Raw genomic sequence first — 22,741 nt, forward strand, 5'->3', positions numbered from 1 at the left:
CTGCGCTGCCATTCACAGCTCATAGAGCTTTGACACCGTCATTACTCCCAGAAGTGATAGGTATTTGTTTGTTATGAACTTTGGACCCTCCTGCCTTCACTTGCCAAGGATGCTAGGCTTACTAATGTAAGCCAGGTACATTTCGCCATGCCCAGCATTTGCATTGCTGGGACTTGACCCCAGGGCTTTGATCATGCCACAGAAGCCCTTTAACAACTGAGCTACATCCCAAACTCCTAGACTGTGCTTCTTCACTGATGTCTCTAGTCCTGACCAAAAAAGGTGTTAAACACCAATCTTCATTTCCTCCTTTAACTTTGGTACCTGCTACTTGTTCAAAAGAGTCAGTTTTGAAAACAATTTGAAAATAATTGTAGCCACAGGAAGTGCAAAGTCAGTACAGAGATATCTTGGATCTTTATCTACTTTTCCCTTACAAATTATTTTTATTTTTATTAATTATTTTGTGTGGTGCTGGGGATCTATGCTAGGCATGCCCAGGCAAGCAGCAAGCCATAACGTGTGTGTGTGAGTGTGTGTGTGTGTGTGTGTGTAGGTTTGTGTGTGGTGGTGGTGGTAGTGGTAGAGTGGATAGAAACTTGCAATATAGCCTAAGAGGTCTTGGAATCTAGATTCTTCTATCTCAGCCCACCATATACCATCATGTCTGGCAGAAATTTTTGTTTGTTTGAGTAGAAGAGAATACTGAATCCCTTGGGCCTAGCACACACTCAGCCACTCAGCTGTGCTCCTCAGAATCTTTCTGTGGTAATTAGGGACTAAAGATGGGATGGGTTAGAATTGGTCACCAATGTCTAAGTGCTGTGCCACACATGGAGAAGAAGCTCATGCAAGAGATTCCATTCCACCTTTCATTTGCACCCTTGCTCCTTTCCCTCTGCTGAGGTTGCTCCTTGTTGGGCATTGATGTAGGATAAATGTCTGCTTTAGAAAAACCTAAGCAACCGTGCTTACGGAAAGTTCAGATACCCGACCGATCCTTTGCTTATCAACACAGGATCTCACTGTGTGTTCCAGGCCGGCCTCAGCCTTGATCCTGCTGGGACTAAAAGTGTATGCCACTGCCTAGCTTAGTGCTGCTTGCTAGCTAACCTTTTGGTATCTTAGGTTAATGGCTTTCAAACTTAGGTTTAGTTAAAAATATGTTTATATTATATGTTATATGTGCAGGGAAGTGGGTCTCCGGTATCTTGAGACTGACCTTGAATTCCTAATCATCCTGCTTCCCCTCCCAAGAAGAAATACTCATATCTGGTAATCTATACGTACAGGAAACAGACTGCAGTTATGAGTATTACTCTGACTGGCTTTTATACATGGGTTTTGATTTAATCATAGTGTAACCGTTGAAACTAGTTTCATAGCTAGTGTCTCACTGTCCATGTTAGGCGGCAACATGATGATTGAAATGCGTGAGAATGTGTGATCCTGCTTTTGTTAAAGTGATTTATTTTTCTGGTTCCTTGGGGGTGATTTTGTAATTATTTAAATATTTTTGGGGTCAGGGAGATGTTTTAGTGATTTAAGAGTACTTACTGCTAGCCGGGCGTGGTGGTTCACGCCTTTAATCCCAGCACTCGGAAGGCAGAGGCAGGTGGATTTCTGAGTTTGAGGCCAGCCTGGTCTAGAAAGTGAGTTCCAGGACAGCCAGGGCTACACAGAGAAACCCTGTCTCGAAAAAAAAAAAAAAGTACTTATTGCTGTTCCAGAGGACCCGAGTTTGGTTCCTTAAAGCCCACGTTAGGTTGCTTAAAACTTCCACTGCTCCAGCTCCAGGGTATCTGACACCCGTCCTACCCAGACACCAACATGCGATGTGCATTGCCTCCACCCTCCAGTGAAAACAAACATAAACATTTTAAAAATTCAATCTAGATGTAAGTAAAGTTAAAACTATTTCAATGAAGGAAAATGTGTGCCTAATATTTGTTGATGATTGTGTTGAGGATTACCTGAATCCATGAGCTAGGAGCTAACCTTTTATTTTATACAGCAAAACTAAAATTTACACTTGGTAAGAGCTCTGAGAACTTCACTGTAGATCACTGGGCGTGGTGGGGCATGCCTGTCATCCCAGGATTTGTGAGGCAGAGGCAGGAGGATTTGAGTTTGAGGCCAGCCTGGTACTATACTACATAGCAGTTTCTAAGCTAGCTTAGAATACGTAGTGAACATAATTTCAAAAAGTAAGCAAAATCATTCAGATTATTATGCCTTAAATTCTCCAGCCTAAAGATTTATTAATTTTTAGCGAGGATAATGAGAGGATCCTATCCTTTTTGTTTGGTTGTTTTTTTTTGTTTGTTTCTTTGTTTGTTTTGTTTTGGTTTTTTTTTTTTTTTTTGAGACAGGGTTTCTCTGTATAGCCCTGGCTGTCCTGGAACTCACTTTGTAGTCCAGGCTGGCCTCGAACTCAGAAATCCGCCTGCCTCTGCCTCCCAAGTTCTGAGATCAAAGGCGTGCACCACCACGCCTGGTGTTTTTTTGTTTTTGATATAGAATCTTTCTCAATAGTCTTGGCTGTCCTAGAACTTGATACATAGATCAGGCTAGCCTTGAACTCACAAAGATCCTCCTGTCTCTGCCTCCTGATTACTAAGATTAAAGGCATGAGCCACCACAACTGGCTAAAGATTTATTTTTAAAAAGTTATTCTGAACCTTCTGGAGAACATTTAAGAGGACAAGAACATAAAACACAGAAACAAATGAGCAAAAAACCCAAACACTTGTTATTTTCAAAAACTGACATATAGAAAACATTTTCTTCTAATTTACAGGGTTCCTCATGACCTGATAGTCTGCTGCTATCATTGGTTCTCTGTAACTTTGCCTTATAAAACTGGCATTAACATTGTCTTGTGCTAGATGTTGTTGTCTCAGTGTTTTTTAAAATTTGCATCCTGACATACACTGAGATACTTGGAATATGGTTTTGTTTTTATGAAAATGCAATAAAAACAGCAAATTTAACTGAAAGTTTCTTTATTTCAACCAAGTTACATTGATCCAGTTACATTTCCAGGTTTGTCTGAGAAACAGTTCTTATTTTCTGCTCATTCTCCTTCCTACTGAAGCTGGGATCTATTTATACATGCATACTGGGATCTATTTATACATGCATACTGGGATCTATTTATACATGCATACTGGCTATACAACTGGTTTGAAATTGGATTACACTTGAAAATACTGCTTGTCTTTTATTCTTTCCTTTGCTTTCTCTCTTTGAGACAAGAGACCTTGGCTGTGTTGTACAAGTTGGCTTTAAACTCAATCCTTTGTCACACCCTCCTGGGTACTGCCACTGCAGATTCTCGCCAGTCTGCCCAACTGAAATAATTTCTGAATGTAGTTTGTGGTTTTAAAAAGTGAAACTCAGGGACACTGAAGGGATGAGTCATCAGTTAGGAGCACAAACTGCTCTTCTGGACCTGGGTTCAGTCACCAGTACCAACACAGCAGATCACAATAATAATAATAATCTGTAACTCCAGTGTGGGGGATTCTTTTCTGGCTTCTGAAGGCACTGTACTCATGGTATATATAGATGATATTCATAGAGCCAAAACACCAGTATATACAAAGTAATACAAAACAAACTTTGAAACCACGCAGCTCTGCCTTGTCAGCATTGGAAATACTTTGAGCATCTGATTCTGTGCTGTTTAAACTGACCTGGAACTTCAGGTGTTCCTGCCTTAGCCTTGAGTGCAGAGATTACCAACAGGTGCTACCACCCTGGCTGGTATTAAGCTTTTGAGAGGTATTATGTATGACCAGAGGAAAATGATGACGTCTAATATATGGGTGCATTTACTGGAAAATGTGCATGGTTCAGTGAGTTTAATACCACATGGCATCTCATATTAATCTGTCTGATAACAGATCCATTTTAAATAAAGCCACTCTGGTATTGCCTAGAGTAACCATTTATTTCGGTTATTTCTAGTTTCTCTCTAAATGTAGAATCAAAAGAAGTGGAGAATTTTGTTACTTTGGAGACAGCAGTAGTTTATTTTAGATTCGTGTATAGATGCGTATGAAGTTGTTTACGTTTAAGAAGTTGAGTTACAGATATCAACTCACTAGCTTTCTTTTGTTCTTCCATTTCCTTCAAAGGTTTGGGCCCCATGGGATCCCTGTGACAGTATTTCCCAAAAGGGAATATAAGGACAAACCGGACGCCATGCAGCTCCAAAGTACCACATTCCAAGAAGGGATAGAAGTCAAGCAGGAAGTGAACGGTGCTGTTCCCGATGACCTCTCTCCAGTCCCTCCTCCTGAGCGCCTGTGGGCTTCCAAGCCACCTCCTCTCTTCCATGAAGGAGCACCTTACCCTCCCCCCTTGTTTATCAGGGACACATATAACCAATCAATACCTCAGCCGCCGCCTCGGAAAATTAAGCGACCCAAACGAAAAATGTACAGGGAAGAACCCACTTCAATAATGAATGCGATTAAGCTACGGCCCAGGCAAGTCCTGTGTGATAAGTGTAAAAACAGTGTTGTTGCTGAAAAGAAGGAAATTAGGAAAGGTAGCAGTGACTCTTCTAGGTATGAAGATAAAAAACGGAGAAATGACAGTGTAGCTACTGTGAACAAAAAACTGAAAACTGACCATAAAGTGGATGGGAAAAACCAAAACGAAAGCCAGAGAAGGAACACTGTGGTGAGGGTTTCCAGTATCGCTCACAGCAGGGGCAGAGTAGTCAAGGTTTCTGCTCAGGCAAATACATCAAAAGCTCAGTTAAATACCAAGAAAGTGCTCCAAAGCAAGAACATGGATCACGCAAAAGCTCGGGAAGTATTGAAAATTGCCAAAGAAAAGGCACAGAAGAAGCAAAGTGAAACCTCCACTTCCAAAACCGCCCATGCGAAAGTCCACTTCACACGTCGGTATCAGAGTCCCAGCTCAGGTTCTCTCCCACCCCGAGTGCGGTTAAAACCACAAAGGTACAGGAACGAAGAAAATGACTCTTCTCTGAAGACGGGACTGGAGAAAATTCGGAGTGGCAAGCTGGCGCCTAAGCCGCAGTCTCGATGCACCTCCACCCGCTCAGCAGGTGAGGCCCCTTCAGAAAAACCGAGTCCCTCAGAAGGCCCGGAAGAGTCCGCCGGTGAGGTTCAGGACACAAGCAGAGTGCGTGTGCCTGGTGAGCAGGAGGAACTGCGGATGTTGGGCAAAAAGGGCAGCAAAAGCAGTATCTCTGTTTACCTGACCCTAAATCAGGAGACATCTGACTCTTCCAGTGCCTCAGTGTGTAGCATTGATAGCATGGATGATTTGAAATCCTCCAACTCTGAGTGTAGCTCTTCTGAGAGCTTCGTTTTTCCTCCCGGCTGTATGCACGCACCTTCTGCCTCTTCCACTTCTACTTCCTTCTCTTCAAAGGAAGAGAATAGCCTCCGTAATTCTTTGAAAATGAAAATCTTTTCAAAAAATGTCTCTAAATGTATCACACCAGATGGCAGGACCATATGTGTAGGGGACATTGTTTGGGCCAAGATATATGGCTTCCCTTGGTGGCCAGCCCGTATTCTTACCATCACTGTAAGCCGGAAAGATAACGGCCTTTTAGCCCGGCAGGAGGCCCGTATCTCATGGTTTGCATCTCCAACCACATCTTCCCTTGCTCTCTCACAACTCTCCCCCTTTCTAGAAAACTTCCAGTTACGGTTTAATAAGAAGAGAAAGGGTCTGTATCGCAGGGCTATCACAGAGGCTGCTAAGGCTGCTAAGCAGCTGACCCCTGAAGTGCGGGCTTTGTTGACACAATTTGAAACGTGAACATGGACAGTAAGGTAGGCGAGAACCACTGGAGCTGCTGCAGGTCCCTGGCTAGTCAGGAATCATTTCCACCAGCTAGCTTGGCCAAACTGGTGAGAAATTGCACTCAGTTGGCTTTTTATACGTTATATATAGCCATTTTTACACTAAGAAGCTGAAAACTGAAAGATGTTTCAAATTTTCTCTTAAGTAGGATTTTAGGAATATTTTCCAGTTTTAAAATCTAAAACCACCCTAAGGCATAGAAGCCATAGCTTCAAATGAAACAATTTTTGCAGGGACTGTTAATTGCCATTTGTAGCTATTGTTTGTGTGTATATGTATGTCTAGGTATGCACACCTAGACATACATACACACACATCCACATGTATAAACTATTGTCTGTCACCATGTGACATGGGTTGCATATTTGAGATTTTAGTAAGGGCTGGAACTTGGGGAACAGTGGATATTCAATGATTACTTGTTTTATCTAGTGAAAACTTAGACTTTCTATGCACATAGGGTATAAAAGTTTGATATTGGATGTTTGACACACTGAGATGCTTGCTATGACAAATTGGTATGCTTGCTGTTTAGTTATAGACCAGGCTGTACACATTGCCAGTATTTGGGATTAAAACTATTAAGACTAGACAGGTTTGGGTCAGTACTCTCTTGTCCAGTGAGGTTGTAAAACAAACTGTCAGATATTTGGTGGGAAGTTTAGATAGATTTTATTTGGGGTATATAAATAATTGAGTGAAAAGTTAGTCAGATTTCTCCTGACTGGCTGTTCCTAAATTCTTAGGACAGACCCTAGCAATTTACACTTTGTGAATTAATGTCATGTGTAATTGTTGCATTTTGGATGTACCTAATTTGATAGTTTTTCAGAAGCATTTTCCATTTAAGGTAATCTGTTTGCAGGTCAGAAAATGAGAAATGTGATTGTATAATGCATTGAAATGTAAAAAAAAAAAAGCTGTAAATAAAATCAACTAAATCCAAATTATTTGTGTGTGTTTCTCAAAAAGCTTTGAACAGTTTCAAAATAGTAGAAATTTTTCTTTGCAATAGTGGTTAGAAAACATGAGAAATTAAACATTTTTGTTTGCCCTGTCAGGGATGTATTGGAGAATAAATAAAATTCAAATAACAGGAGGTACAGTGAGGCTCTATAGTAATACCATCCGGTAGAACTCTAGTTCCTATCAACTGCTCATGAATGCTTTTCATTTTTTCCCCTCAGTTTTAGCTTTGATAAATTGTCATGCTTTAAAAAATTAGGTAATTGTAGTTGGTTTGCTCTCTGGTCTCCTGCCTCAGATATCACTGCTTTATGGGCTTAGTAATCTAACTCCATATTCTACATGGTCTACCTGTCCCTAAGATGTTATTTTTTAAGAGTCTCGCTATGTCACTTTGGCTGGCCAGGCTGATTTCAAGCTCAGAGCCTTGCCTGCTTCTGCCTCCTGAGTGCCCGCAGAGGCAAGGTGATCTCGAGAATTAAGTTGCTTCCAAGCCTTTTGTTTTCTTAAATTTGATATAGTTTCAGTTAGTACTTACTTGAGATACAAAAAGGTAAACTTTTATGGATTTCTAAAATAATCCAGTGTGAGATATGTTAGTTACTACATAATTAATAATAAAGATAATGAAATTTGGAAATGAACTTCCTTAAGCTTGATACCTGATTATTTCTGGGAAAGAAAATAGAATTTCTTCTGGGGAACTTAGTCAATGCTTTTTGATTTTAATAAACACACAAAGAAAAAGATACATATTCTTTCCTGCAAACAGAAACTAATCTGATTATGACAGTCTGAAAGCTCACAGTGTGATGAAGGGCTTATGAGGGAAATATCCTAGGTTTTCTGAGTAACTGTTTTAGATTAGAGTACTTGTTTGTTTACCTTTTGAAAAACTGATTTATGCGAGAGTCATCTAAAAAGTAATGTGAAGTGTGTGATCTGGGCTGTTGTAGTTGTGACTTTGAAAGTGGGTGTTGCTAATACAGTCAGACACTTTGGCAATGTATCTTTATGGCATAAACCATTTGTCCTATTTCAGAAGCTACATGGGAAAATACAATCTGTGATTGTGGAGTATATAAATAACATTCAGCCAGGAGTGATGGCATGTTCTAGTGATCCTATCATTTGAGAGGTGGATGCAAGAGGGTTGAGTGACTTAGAGATTGACCAGGGCACATAATGAATTCTTGTCCAGAAAATGAACAAAGGAATATTTGGCTCTGTGTGCTGGTACATGCCTTTAGCCCTAGCATGTTCTCTGAGATTGAGGCCGATCTGATCTATGGAATTCTATCTAGACCAGCCAGGGCCACATAGTGAGATACTATTTTTAAAGATATCCCAGTAGAATTTTCCAAGCAAGGTGACCATTTGCTATCTACTGTAACAGAGTTTCCTCTGAGAAGATAAAAGGTACTGTATGTACGATAATAAACCAAATGGACTTTTTTCTTCTTGTTTGGTTTGGTTTCTCTTTTCTGAGAGAATTTACTTAGACAAATTTCCAATATAAGAAAAGTAGCTAAAAGACAAGGATGAGCAAGTGCAGAAAACAAATAAGTTGTCAGGATGGCATCTTTAGAAATTTAAAGCCTCATGTTTCCTTCTTCATTTTGTAGAGCTTAGAAATCAGCAAGTGCACTGGTCTTTTAGAAGAAATCTGTTTTCTATTCTAGTTTATTCCCACAGAACAGAAGACCTGTAAAGGATTCACTATCTAAAGTCAGATTTAATGGTGTGTCCCCAAGTGTTTTGTTTCCAGTATAGCAGTCTAGCCTACCTACAGTTCACCTCAGCTTCTGATCTCTCCACCTCTCATGCAGGGATTCCAACACACCCAGTTTCTATGATGATGAGGACCGAATCCAGGCCTTTTTCACTTTAGCCAGGCATTCTATTAACAGATTTTTTATCTATCCCTGTTTCCTCCTAAGTGGTTTTGATATTTTTTTGTTTGTTTGTTTTCAGTTTTTGTTTTTTGTGTTGTTGTTGTTGCTTTTGTTTTTCGAGACAGGGTTTCTCTGTGTAGCCCTGGCTGTCCTGGAACTCACTCTGTAGACCAGGCTGGCCTGGAACTCAGAAATCCGCCTGCCTCTGCCTCCTGAGTGCTGGGATTAAAGGCGTGCGCCACCACCACCCAGCCTTTTTTCAGTTTTTGGAGCAGGATCTTCCCTTATAGCCCAGGCTGATCTTGAGCTCTTCTGTGCTAGTATTACAGGCTTACACCAACACATACGGCTGGAAACAGAATGTTAATGGTTGCTATTATTGTAGCTTAGTACTACATGCAGCAAGTACTAAGCAGGAATTTTTCTGAAGACATTGTAGGCAGACAACATAGAATTGATACTTAAATCAGCTTAGATCCATCTAGGGTATGGAGTTTATTCAACTAAGAGAGGCTGTTACTTTCTAAAGTTATTGGTTATTGAAGGAAACATATGTTCAGACATTTGGAAAGTGGCCAGTTTTCCTTTATACTGAATGACTGAATTGAGAATCAGAAAATCAGAAATTTATAGTATATGTTTAGTTAGGTCTTTTTTTTTCTCCATTTAAGTTATGAATGTTCTGTAGTTTGGACTGACAGTCTAGTGCCATACTGACATACTAGAAAGCTTGTAATGAAGGTTTTAGTTCAAAGGTTTATGTTCACTGATGGTTTCAAATAGGGAATTGGCCAGTTAGTGATGGTCATTTTCTAAGGAGGGACAAATTCAGTTTTTGCTTTGGGGCTGTGCTAATAGCTATTAACACTTTAATAGAAAAATCTGGAGTTGAGAGCTAAAGCTGGGTTGGAGCCGTTCCATTCCGTGCCAGGAGAGTGAGCGGCCAATCTTTGTTTCTACTTTCCCCTGGTTCTGACTTGAAAGGTGCTGACTGCGCTTCCACGGGGCGTGGACATTTCTGTACTCGGGCCTTCATTTAGCCACGGTTGCACAGTGGTAAATGATTTTATTAGACTTTTTGCAGAGTATCTGGGTTTTATTTTTGCCATGATAATTGATACTAAGTTTAATCTATCCTCCGAAAGGGACACCATTGAGTTTGGCTCTGTGGTGCTGGCTGTTGTAGCACACCCCGCTGTGATATTCAGAAGGGCGTCACTCCTTTACTGTCCCTGTGTCTTCAGTTAAAAACAAACAACATTATCTTTGTCGTAGTAAAGTGAATTGTAACTTTATGAATGCTTAAATAGACATGGCCTAAAATTTAACCATTTTGGGGGCGTATTTGCTTTTTAGAGGATTTTGTTGTATGGGTCAGGCTGGCTGGACATGCAGTAATCCTTCTCTCTCAGCCCCTCAGTATTGGGATCATAGCCATGTGCCACCATAACTAGTTTAAAGCTTTGCCTTTAAAACAAAATAGATAGGGGCTGGAGAAATGGCTCAGTGATTAAGAGCACTGACTGCTCTTCCAGAGGTCTTGAGTTCAATTCCCACCAACCACAAGGTGGCTCACAACCACCTGTAATGGGATCTGATGCCCTCTTCTGGTGTGTCTGAAGACAGCTACAGCGTACTCAGAATCAATCAGTCAATAAATGTTTTTTAAAAAATAGACAGGGTCACACTATCTAGCCTTGATAAGTAGACCAGGCTGGACCTTGCCTACTATCTTAAAATCAATTTTAATTGTACAATTAAAAAAACGTGATGTGTATGTGTGCGTGTGTGTGCGCGTGCTCTCGTGCCCACATGTACAAATGCCTTCAGAGGCTAAAAGATGGGATTAGATTCCCTGAATCTGGCATTGTAGGTCATTGAGAGCCACCTGATGTAGGTGCTACAAATAAGAACAGCAAGCTTTGGGGCTGGCGAAATGGCTCGGTGGTTAAGAGCGCCGACTGCTCTTCTGAAGGTCCCGAGTTCAAATCCCAGCAACCACATGGTGGCTCACAACCATCCGTAACGAAATCTGATGCCCTCTTCTGGAGTGTCTGAAGACAGCTACAGTGTACTTACATATAATAAATAAATAAATATTAAAAAAAAAAACAGCAAGCTTTTGGAACTCTGAGCCATCTCTTCAGCCCCCAGTTGTACATTTTAAAGGTGTTAAGTCTGTTTTAAGTCTGTACTATACCACTGTCTATCTGTAATATGGGTGCTTTGCTTTGCTTTCCTTCCCGCTCCCCCATTGGTTTTATGAAACTAGGTCACTCTAACCCAGTCTGGTTTCTAGCCCAGGACAATCTTGTTTTAGCCTCCCGAATGCTGGGATTACAAAAGTGACTTATAATCAGTGTTTTTAATAGAGTTTTAAATTTGCTGAGAATTGGGGCCACAATGTTTGCTTCCAGGATTCCTTGCTGTGTACCTGCAGTCCTGTATGGAGCATACTCTAGATAACAGCACTAACAGTGTTTTATGCTTAAGGACTACAGCTGCCCAGCCGCCCCTTAGTAAAAGTTTTAGGTGAATTAATTTAACTACATTGAGTACAACAATCTTTCAATGGTAGCAATTGCTTGGATAATTTTTTTGTGAATAAAGGAGACATTTTAATAAGTTTGATAATAATGGAGGCTGGACAGATGGGTCAGCAGATGAAAGTACAAACTGTACTGTACCCAGCATCCACTTCAGCATCAGGCAGCTCACAACAGCCTGTCCAGGGGATTGGACACTGACTTCTGACCTCTGAAGCGTGAGGATTGTAGACCTGCACCACTGTGCCCAGCTCTAAAGGCATAGTGTAAAGACAATCTTCACAATGTTTTGTAAAAATTTTGTAAAAAGGAAGATCAATCAGGAAGGTCAGTGTTGGGTAAATAGGTTTGAGACCAGCTTGGGCTACATGGATCCTCTCTTAAAAAAGAGGGAAACCCTCATAATTTCTATACTGGTATCCATGTCTGCAAGGAAAGGAACGCCAAGTCCTTCATGGCTAAAGTATTAGTGCCACCCTCCCACCCGCTATGCTTGTATGTATAAGTGTGCATGTATGTATAAATATGTTCGAGTTTTGCAGCTGTTTGAGACTAGGTCTCATGTAGCCTAGGCTGGCTTCAAGCTTGACATCCTCTTGTCTCTGCCTCTCTATCTCCTGTCATCTGCGCCTGTAGGCCTGGAGTGTGGCTTTTATGGGTAGGCTTTCTTAGAAAAGAAAAAGCTCATGCTGGGCAGTGGGGGCTCATGATTTTAACCCAGATCTCAGGAAGCAGAGCCAGATGGTTACCCTGCTCTACAGATGGCATTCTAGGATGGCCAGGGACACAGAGGGAGGGGATCAAAATTATAATGCAGAGTAAATTTTAGCAAGGGTGTCCTTTCAAACTGTTCAAGATATTTTGCATTCATTGGTGTCTCTCGTTTAAACCCGCATGTAAGATTTTTTTTTTAGAAGCTGGTGTGGAGGATCCTGATCTGAGGCTAGCCCAGGGTGTACAGTAAGACTGACTCACTTCATGTTCCCTCATAAAGCCAAAACCAAACCAAACCAAACCAAACCAAACCAAACGGTTGAAAGCCTGAGGAGCATAGTTTCCCATGGAAAAACGAAATGGAAGGTTTGGTTGCTTAAAGAGACTGTTTATGTGGGAAGGTAAGGGTGCCATCCAGATCAGAGGACAGGAGAAAGTAGTATGAGCAGTGATGCAGGGGAATCCGAGCATTAGCAGTTTTACATAAGCCATGTTTAACAGCAGGCTTTTATCAAGCAGAGAGTATTTTCTTTAAACGTTTTAGGCATGTGCTTGTAAGTATGAGCTCTTGATCCACATGCTCTGGCCTGATTGATGTGCTTCTTAGAAGCAGTGTGATCCGGGGCTGGAGAGATGGCTCAGCGGTTAAGAGCATTGACTGCTCTTCCGGAGGTCCTGAGTTCAATTCCCAGCAACCACATGGTGGCTCACAACCATCTGTAATGAGATCTGATGCCATCTTCTGATGTGTCTGAGGACAGCTACAGTGTACTTTCAGATAATAAATAAATCTTAAAAAAAAAAAAAAAGAAGCAGCAGTGTGATCTTAGGTAGGTTGATAACCTCATGCTATCCTACTAAATGAAGAGGAGGATAGAGCCACCTCAGAGGGCAAATTTTAAAGCAATAGAAAAATGCCTGCTTGGCACAAAGCCTGTGTAAATACTGCTCATTATTACCAGCTACTTATGTGTAGCAGAGAAACCCCATTTTGTTTTTGGCACTATCTATCAAATAGTATGTACTTAGCATAAATGAAAAGTTTTAAGTTTCTGTAATAGCACTATTAGCTACAGATATCTAGAGGTAGTATACTCTCCTTGGGAGTTTGGGTGGCCTCTCCTTGGGAGTTTTGAGATTGGCCTTGAACTGTTGGTCTTGTTTTTAACCTCATTGGCTTCTGAAATTAGCAGTTTTTGCCACCATGTTTAGGTAAACTGGCTGGCTTTTAGCTGGCATATATAGAGTCTAACTATTGGAGGTCATGGGAATTATGGGATATAAAAGCCATGATTAAAGTTTATTATAGTTTCATATTTAATATTCTTAAAGGACTACCTAGTACTCTTCATTTTGCTCATAGCAAGTTTAGGCATCTGTAGAAATGTTCGTCTAGAGATGGTGAAGTGGGTAAAGAAGCCTGCTGGGAAACCTGACATTCTGAGTTTGCTCCCTGGGGACAGACAATATAGGAGAGAACTGACAACTTTAAATTGTCATCTGATCTCCATACATAGGCTCTTATGTGTGCACACAAAAGAAAAGAAATGAGGACAACTGATGCAGGGATGTTGTCAGTCACCACCTCCAAATCTGCATATTCCAAATCCTTTTCAGAGCTCGGAGGAGAATCTGAGCTTGGGTCTCTACAGCAGAATCCTGTTAGGAGAGCCTTACAAGGGAGCTATAAGTGTGTCATCTTTTAAGTACGTTGGCCAGTTTACACAGCTTCTGTATGTTCTTGGGGCTTTGGCATTTCAGCAAGTGGTCAAGAGTAAAATCTGTTTGCACATGTATTGATGGGAGACTTAGGGGGGGAAATACTTGGCTTTAATCTGTATGTGTGGTCTTATTTCCCAGAAGATAGTCGTCGTTACCCATGGCTCATTTTGAGATGCTGTTGGTTACAACTGTATGGCCAGTCCCTCTCCCTCCACTTTATTTTTTAGTAAGGGATCTGTCTAGGAGTGGCACTGTCCAAGTATCCTGGGAAGAACTGTGTGTGGGTTAGTCTAAATCTAAAGCTCAGACAGGAAATCAGTCACTGGTTAGAACCCAGACTGTCTCTATAAAAGAGACTTCACCTCTGCATTTCCTTCTTGCTCACATCGCATCATACGCATTGGAATTTGAGTCTTTAGTGGAACCATAAGTCCATGCATATAGTCAGAATCTTTCACTTTTTCATTCAGGGCTTTGCACTATTTCTCCTTTCATTGGCTCTACCAGATTATGTACTACCCTCTTCTGATTGGCCCTTGATCTTTGCTGCTTGTAGGAGAGCACCATTGTCACACTTAGGCTTTATCTTAGAGGACAAATAACTTCACTGAGCTTGAGATTGATGCCTTTTCATGGAGGATCCCTGCCTTTACTGCTGTCAGGCAGGGTCCTTAGCTCTTCATAGAGGAAATTCTGCATTGGGTAGGAGCCGGGGATAAGTTTCCACAGAAAAATGTGGAGACCCTGAAAGTACCGAGTGGAAGCTCATCCAGTCAGGCTCTGTATGGAACTGACAGGCTGAGGTTTTATGTAGCATTTTAAGAGTTGTAGTGGGGAAAATGAGCAGGAAAGGTGAGCTCACCCCAGACCTGTTTTTTAAAGACCTTTTAAAAAAGTACAGTTATTTGGGGCTGGAGCTTAGTATGGTTAAGGGCTCTTGTTACCCTTGTAGATGACCTGGGTTTGGCTCCCAGCACCCCTGTGTAACTCCAGTTCTAGGGAATATAATACTGCCTTCTGATTTCTATGGGTACCAGGCAGTCATATGGTGCACATATGTGCAGGCACAGTACTCACCACAAAAATTTTTGAGTTTGTACATGTATACAATCTATTTTGATCTTATTCGTTCCCTTCTCCCCCACAACTGCTTTCAGATTCATCCAGCAACTTCCTGTCCTCTTTTTAAATTTTATTTTTTATTATAGCCTTTGGTGTTCACTCACTGGGTTGTGACTGACAGAGCATGATTGACCTACCTGAGTTTAGCATGGTGGTGCACACCTTTAATTCCTGCACTTGTGAGGCGGAAACAGTCACATCTGAGTTCTGAGCAAGTCTTGCCTACATAGCAAGTTCCAGAAGAGTCAAAATCACATAGAGACCTTGTCACAGGAAGAAAAACGAGAACTGACTAGCTCCCTCAGCCGCTCTCCATTCATTGTCCATCGTTGTCAGTGTGGTGGGTGGAGGCTGAAAGGGAAGCTGGATGGAAGTTCCCCGAGCACTCCAGTGCACTGGCTCCTGTTCTCCCCTAACAAACACTCAGATTCCTGTGTAAAACCTTACTACTGAACCTCATTTTTAAAGAGTTATTTTTCTTTAAACTAGAATTTAGAAGTGATTGTGTTTATAATGTCAGGATAGCTTACTTTAAAAGTTTTATTTACTACTCTACTGCTTCTGATTGGTATTTTAATTTATTAAGGTAAGGCCTTAAAATGTAGCTCTGGCTGTCTTACAACTCGCTATGTAGACCAAGCTTGCTGGGAATGCAGAAATCTACCTGCCCTGTGCTTCTGCTGAGACTAAAGGCTATGCATAGCCATGACCTGCCTGATTGTGATTTGTTTTGTTTTGTTTTGTCTATGTAGACCTGGATGTCGTGGAACTCACTTTGAAGATCAGACTATCCTTGAACTTAGAGATCCGTTTGCCTCTGCCTCCTGAGTGCTGAGATTAAAGGTGTGCCACCACCAGTGCCTGGCAATTGCTGGATTGGTGATCCCAGAGCTGGCTGTGCTGATGATAAGAGAATTGTTTATACTAAAACTAGGGCAGTAGGTGTGCAGCCAAATATGTTTAAAAATAAAACTTGCTATATGGAAGATGTACTGGCTCATGCCTGTAATCCTAGCACCCAGAAAACCAAGGTAGGAGTTTAAGGCTTAGGCTGGTTTACAGGGAGCTCCAGACCAGCCCCATGCTGTGGTTTAAGACCCTGCCTCAAAAGCAGAACAAGGACACTTTTAAAATAGTTTTTCAGTTGAATTATGCTCAGTTTTTCAGTTGAATTATGTTCCTAGAACCTGAAGCTCCATCACTCAGAAACAAAGGGCTTTTGATGGTCTTTGAGCTCCTGGATGATGTGATCTGGGTGAGGTGAAAACTTTAGCCCTCTGGACCATCTTGATCAGGTTAGTGAACTAGCTAGTGTTAGATGGTAACTTTTTTTTAAAAATATTTTTCTATTTTTCTTTCTCTCTCTCTCTCTCTCTCTCTCTCTCTCTCTCTCTCTCTCTCTCTCTCCTTCCCTCCCTCTCTTTCTCTCTTTCTCTCTCTCTCTCTCTCTCTCTCTCTCTCTCTTTCTTTCTTTCTTTCTTTCTTTCTTTTCTCAGGGACATAAAATGTGAATTAGCACTTCCTCTTTCATTTATAGGCTTATTGGAGGGCAGGCAGCTTGCCAGGTTACATACTGCATCTCATGGAATGCACACATAAGGATGCCCTATCTTGCCCATTGTTGAGGTACCCACAAGGCTTTCAAAGGCTCTCCGTTATCAAAACTGAAGCTGGCAAATTACCTAGAATAAACTCTAGGAAAAGTCAAACTAATTTTGGTCTTATTTTTAAAAAATACTTCTTTTTCTAGTTAAGATGGATTAAAAAGAACTCAACAGTCTGCTCTATTTTTGTTAACTTGGTTTTTTCTACCATAGGTCTCAACAAATGGCAGCTATTACATCAGACAGTGACGAGTCCTGCTGCTCCCTTACAGTGTCTGACAGACCACTGTGGATTCAGGCTGGGAGCATTGAAGTTAACAGTGAAGCGGGCAGGTCTGTCTGTCTTAAGCCCTGCCACAAAATGAAAAGGGCACATCATCACTTAGCCACCCCTGAAGTAGACTAGGCTAGCCTTCAGAAGACTCATTAGTTTTCATTGACCTTGGTAGTTGGGAATGCTTCCTGTAGGTAATTATTTCCAGGAACTGAAAACTTTTCTAGAGTAGAGCCTTCTGCCAGTGTCTGTATTGAGCGCCTTGTGGTGAGTCAAGTGTTACATTGTAAGCTTCTGTTAGCTGCCTGAAAATCAGGGACTGGTTTATTTTCTCAGTTTCAATCTTTGTCACTTTAAATTCTTTGTTACTTATTATTGTATAAGTCATAGGAAAGTGTCTCAGTTGGTAGAATGTGCAAAGCTCTGAGTTCATCCCCAACACCGAGTAAACCAGGCATGGTGACACATGACTGTTAATCCCAGCACTCAGGAGGTGGAGGCAGGAAGGTTAGAAACTCAAGATGGTCCTCCTTATCCTAGTGAGTCTGAGGAAGTGTGTAAGAATGTGTATGTATGTGGGGCCTAGAATGGTGGTGCATGGCTTTAATCTCGGCACTTAGGAGGCAGAGGCAGAGGCAGATCTCCCAAGTTCAAGGCCAGCCTGGTCTACATAGGGAGTTCAAGAAAAACAGGTCTACAAAGACCCTGTCTCCAAAAAGAAAAAGAGATGCACGTGTATGTGAATACATAGTAAGTAAATCTTAAAACTCATTGTCATTTACATAAGGTGAGTCACACTTTTAGAGGTGGTATGATAGGATTAAAATGTGCTTGTGTGACATTGTTATTGCTATATGTGACTTAATGGATAATGTGTAAAGTTGATTTTGGACTCTTAAATGATGGGAAAGGTTTAGAGATTTTGGTTGTTCCTCTTGAACTTATCTTTTTATATTTTATTATTTATTACATTTATTTTCATTTGTGTATGTAAGTGAGAATATATGCCAAATATGTGCAGGTGACCTTGAAGCCAGAAGAGGGCTCATGTCCTTTGGACTGGAGTTACAGGCATCCACTCCCTGATTTGGATGCTGGGAACGATACTCAGGTCCTATGCAAGATCAGTAATGTCTTCTTATCCACTGAGCTATGTCTCTAGCACCTGAACTTACCTTTTATTTGAAAAAGTCTTTAGTCTTCTGGGATAGGGAATGTACTAGAGTTATTTTGACCTGCGGTTTGTACAGCTCCTGGAGAATTTTATTGTTGCATGTAAGCTTTGATACTGGTTCAAAATAAAACATTTTGCAGTGAATATTGTCTCTAAATTTTGGACTCGTAGCTAAATAGTCATGGTAGCCACCTTAATATAACCAATTAGGGGAGAGAGTCTTTGGCTTTCTGTACTTCTGTTGTCCTTGGCAGTAGTCCTTGGCTTTCTTGTTCTGGTCTTCAACTGAGCCTCAGTGGGCCTGGCATTAAAACCTGATTTTTGGGGGGCTGGAGAGATGGTTCAGTAGTTGAGAGCACTGGCTGCTGTGTCAGAGGTCCTGAGTTCAATTCCCAGCAATCCCATGGTGGCTCACAGCCGTCTGTAATGGGATCTGATTTCCTCTTCTGGATGTGTGTGAAGACAGATCACCCATACATATAAATATTTAAAACAAGACCCCAGATTTTCAAAGACTTACTTCAGTTAATAAAAGGGTACACCCACTTCCAAAGTTTTATATGAGTTTGTATGTTAGTATAACAGTCATGTTAGCTAGCTAGCTCATTTTCAGAAAGTTGAATTTTAAATCAGCATTAGTCATCCTTTTTTTTTTTTTTTTTTCAGAAGCAACAAATATATGGGCCCTTCATCTTAAAGTTTGCAGTATTTTAGCTAGAAGTCATTTTTCATTGCTTGAAAGACACATGAAAGAATGCCCTGTAGAGTTTTACTTTTTATAAGCCCCGACTCAGGAAACAAATGAACCATGGGAAAGATGAGTGTTTTTTCTTCCTTCTGCATTCTTTGTGTGTTTTATTATTCCACTGAAATAGCATTTTCTTTGGTTTAAAAATACATTTGTTACAATGGTGATCTTTCTTGGGTCTCAAGCTCCCATGTGGAGGGCCCAGCTAGGGACTGGATGGTAGTGGGCTCTCTCTCATTACTTTGTGTGCTAGCTGTTTGCTAACCCTGGGCAGTCTGGCCCTGCTGCTTGGAAGTATTTTCTATAAGTCACACTGTCTGCCTGTTGTGCCTGGGGCCCTGCCTTTGCTCAAAAGGCTACTGAAGGGTTCCTCGTTGATGTCAGGTATAATAACAGGCACTGGTCAGTGCACTGAAGTGGTCTAGTGATAACACGACATTCTTAATGCCTTTGGATGGATCTGACTCTGGGGAGGCTCCTTCCAGTCCCCTCTCAGCTCTGTGCAAGTAGTACACCGTGATCTAGGCTGAATTTTAACCTAACTTGGTTCTGTATATAAGTTTGCTTAAGACTAACCAGTTAGCCTTGATGATGTATACCTTACACACGCACAGTACTCAAAGAGATGAGGCAAGAAAGATCAGGAGTTCAAGGTCAGATTGAGGTCATCATGGGCTACAAGAGACACTGTCTCTGAGAAGGGGAGGAATCAGAAAAGGTTAAGGCTGGGTTTGGTGGCTCATATCTTTAATCCCAACATAGAAGGTACAGGTAGGCAGTTAGTTCTTCGTGAGTTCCAGGCCAGCCAGAATTACATGGTGAAACTGTCTCAAAGAACATTTTAAAAAGACTGCAGGTTAACTGTGCTTGGGAAAGGCTGGTGTTTCCTAAGAGTCTTATCTTTGCTACTTTATATTTTAATTTAGACAAAGTCAAAATTCTCCTGCTAATATAATAGGCAAATATTCCTAAGAAAAGGACTCAGGTGATAGCCAAATGTGTTGGAATTTGGTCAGATGTGCTCAGATAAATTAGACAATGCTTCTACTGGTCTAGAGTGTCAGTAAGCTGTCTTTAAAAAGTCAGATATTTGTTTTGAAAGAAAAGTGGTACAATCCCATGAGCTGTAGGGCTTAAACAACAAAAGACTTCTTTTTCTCCTGTTACCTATGATTAACATTTTCTTCCTTTTGTTTATTGTATTTCAGCACAAAGGCATTAGCAGACTGCTGGTTTCTTGGATGTGACAGAACAACAGAACAACAGGACTGAATAAGATTGGAGCTTTAAACTGCACTAAGAAGTAAATGTAAAGGCAGTGACTAAAACCAGTCAATCTACACAGGGGCAGTTGCAAGGTAGACTGAATGGAAGAAAAGTTATTAGGGAATATTTTATATATATATATAGAAGAAACAAACTGCTGCAATAAATTATGCATGAGGCGAGGAGAAAGTGGTATGAGCACTGAGTGTGGTGCGGAGGAATCACTGACAGTAGCTTCTCTTGAATGTGAACAGTAGTTTGGACAGGCCTACCAGGCATGGGATGGTGCAGAGACGAGGAATTGTTTGCATACCTAACCTTTGTGCTTTCTCCAAGGATGATGTTTAGCAGTTCAGAAGTGAGCAGAGGTGTGTTTAAAATGGCGCTCCAGTGACACAGCAGTGGCCACATGTGCTAAGGCCAGTGCTTCCTTCAGGGTGCCAGTAGACACAAGAGGAAGGTGATCTGACATCCTGCTGAGAGGATGGCTAAGTGCCCCGCCCACCCACAAGTACAATGTGGATCTTTTAATAAAACAGGGCTGTATTATCTTGAATATATGTTTGCTTGTTAGAACATATTAAGATGTATTTATTTGCCACTAGTATTTAACATTTTGTGCACATTTTCATAACTACATTCGTACCTTTTCATATTTTGACTCCCAAGTGGATAGGCTAGTGTTGAACTTGGAATGAAATCATATACTCCCAAGAACTAGCTCATGATTCTGAGCTGGACAGGCTTTTATTATTGCCTCTCCCTGACTGAGTGGTGCTGTTCAGAAAAGGTGACAGCATCATTGTTGATCTGGGCCTCTTTCCACGGCCAGGAGCCCCTCCTTCTCAGTGCAGGAGATTCTCACAGGGTTAGGGAGCACTTGGCCCTGGGGAACAGTGGCAAAACCATCCAGGAAAACAGCCTAAACTTTTGGTGCATGGAACATGAATTCTTAACAGAGATTTCAGATTTCCTTGTCTTTGCTAAATACATAGTATGAAACCCCTTAATTTTTCTTGTTTAATGAATGGAGAACACATGAGAAAATCAGATGGACCTGTTAGTACTACATTTTTAAAGCATTTTATATTTGATGGTGCCGTAATTTTAATAATAAAACTGAAGATTTTTAGTGGCGATACTGATTTATTTTTTAAACCAGAAAGATAACATCATATTGATTACTTACTACAAAAAGAAAAAAAAAAAAAAAGAAAAAGAAAAAAAGCCAAAAGAAAAAAGAACTAACTCACTGTACTCATTCAAAGTGACACAAGTGACAAATGAGCGCTTAGCTCAAGAGGTCACTCCCTGTGATCTTTCTGTGTGGGTGAGAGTACCCAACAGCCCATTGCTCAGGATTAGGAAATGCTCTGGGTGAGACTTTTAGATCATTTACTATACCTGACTGTGATTTGATTTATAACTCAAGAAGAAAAGCCGGGTAGTCTGGAGTCTAGTGAGCTTAATTCAGATCCTAACACTGCACGTGCTGGGAAGTCCTGATTGCATTTTACAGTGATCTCTTTGGAGACTTCACATCATGGCGTCATCGTATCAGCTGGGCTCAGGAACTGTAACAGCAGGGAGCTGTGGAGAAGATGAATCACAGCTCCAGGCTCTGGGGTCACTCTCGTCTTAGACCCCCACACCAGCAGTACCTCTCACGCTCACTCAGGAACCAGGTATCTCCCAAGCCATGTGGAATCATGCATGGATCGTATCAGGAAGACCTCTAAGCTTTAGAAATTTTTATTTGTAGAGTGATGGAATTGACCAAAAAATTAAAAAGGCAAAAGCACTGGGAGAGATCAGGTTGTAAGAATCTACATTTTTTTTTTTTCCTCATGGCAAATCCTTAAGGGCCTTTTATTACAAATTAGATTTTCATTAAAAAAATAAAGGATACTTGGTGGTATTTAAGATCTAGGCCTACCATGTTACAACTTCATTTTTATTGCTTTAGTTGCTTAATATTTAAGCTCTGCTTCATGCTACCTTTTGTCTGTATTAAAATCTTCACAGGCCTATTTCATTTGTAGACTTGAATTGTTTCTCACCTTCCATCTGCTCAGAGTTAAATGTTAAAGAATGTTGTGTAACGTTATCCAATAAAGTCTTTGTTTTTTTTTTTTTTAATTTATTTAAGAACTGTTTTACTGTGTAGGGGTTACCTTTAAAAGTAGCTTTTGAGCCGGGCGTGGTGGCGCACACCTTTAATCCTAGCACTTGGGAGGCAGAGGCAGGCGGATTTCTGAGTTCGAGGCCAGCCTGGTCTACAGAGTGAGTTCCAGGACAGCCAGGACTATACAGAGAAACCCTGTCTCAAAAAATAAAAAACAAAACAAAACAAACAAACAAAAAGTAGCTTTTGTTGTTTCTTTAGACTTTAAAATCCAACCCAGGTCTGTGTCCTGGGAAGTGGTGATGCTCCTGAGGGAGACCCTGAGGCTTTGGTCACTAAGCTTTGATGGGATTTCTTCTGACTAGAGGTAGAGGCCAGCTGACTACAGAGTTTGATTAGGATCCTGTACACAACAGATTGCTTTACTGATTTAAGCAGCCTGGCCTTTACAGTAGGGCTGGCTTTACAAGTGTGGAAGGTTCCTTCGGTTTTAACTTTAAGGAATTCATAGCTGGGTATGATGGCACATAGGGCCTGTAATCTCAGTGTTTAAGGTTATATAGTTCAAGGTCATCCTACACATACTAACTTCAAGCACCCCCTATCCCCATCCACAAGAAGGAGTCCTACTTATACAGACTGTTTCCTACCATAGTTTATAGGATTGACCTGTGAGCCAGAAATGCTTTGTCATTAGGAAGAAAATTAGTTTGTGAAAGCCTATGGGGT

General features: G+C 41.0%; 1 protein-coding gene across 14 annotated transcripts in view; it reads left to right on the plus strand.

Annotated features, from left to right (window-relative positions):
• Positions 1 to 22,242, plus strand: part of Pwwp2a (PWWP domain containing 2A) — a 41,509-nt gene extending 19,267 nt beyond the window's left edge. For 4 of the 14 annotated variants that reach the window (XM_006534202.3, XM_006534203.3, XM_006534204.3 and 1 more), the window contains one exon: positions 4,143 to 11,561. In XM_006534202.3, the coding sequence (XP_006534265.1) occupies positions 4,210 to 5,811 (1,602 nt within the window). In that variant the 5' untranslated portion in view covers positions 4,143 to 4,209 and the 3' untranslated portion in view covers positions 5,812 to 11,561. Of the gene's footprint in view, positions 1 to 4,142; positions 11,562 to 16,638; positions 17,450 to 19,829 lie in introns of those variants that run through there. The other 10 variants (XR_001780050.2, XM_006534200.4, NM_001164231.1 and 7 more) reach the window with 10 other exon arrangements.
• Positions 22,243 to 22,741: the final 499 nt, after the last annotated feature.

This window comes from Mus musculus, chromosome 11 (assembly GCF_000001635.26).
Source record: "Mus musculus strain C57BL/6J chromosome 11, GRCm38.p6 C57BL/6J".
NCBI classification, from domain to species: domain Eukaryota; kingdom Metazoa; phylum Chordata; class Mammalia; order Rodentia; family Muridae; genus Mus; species Mus musculus.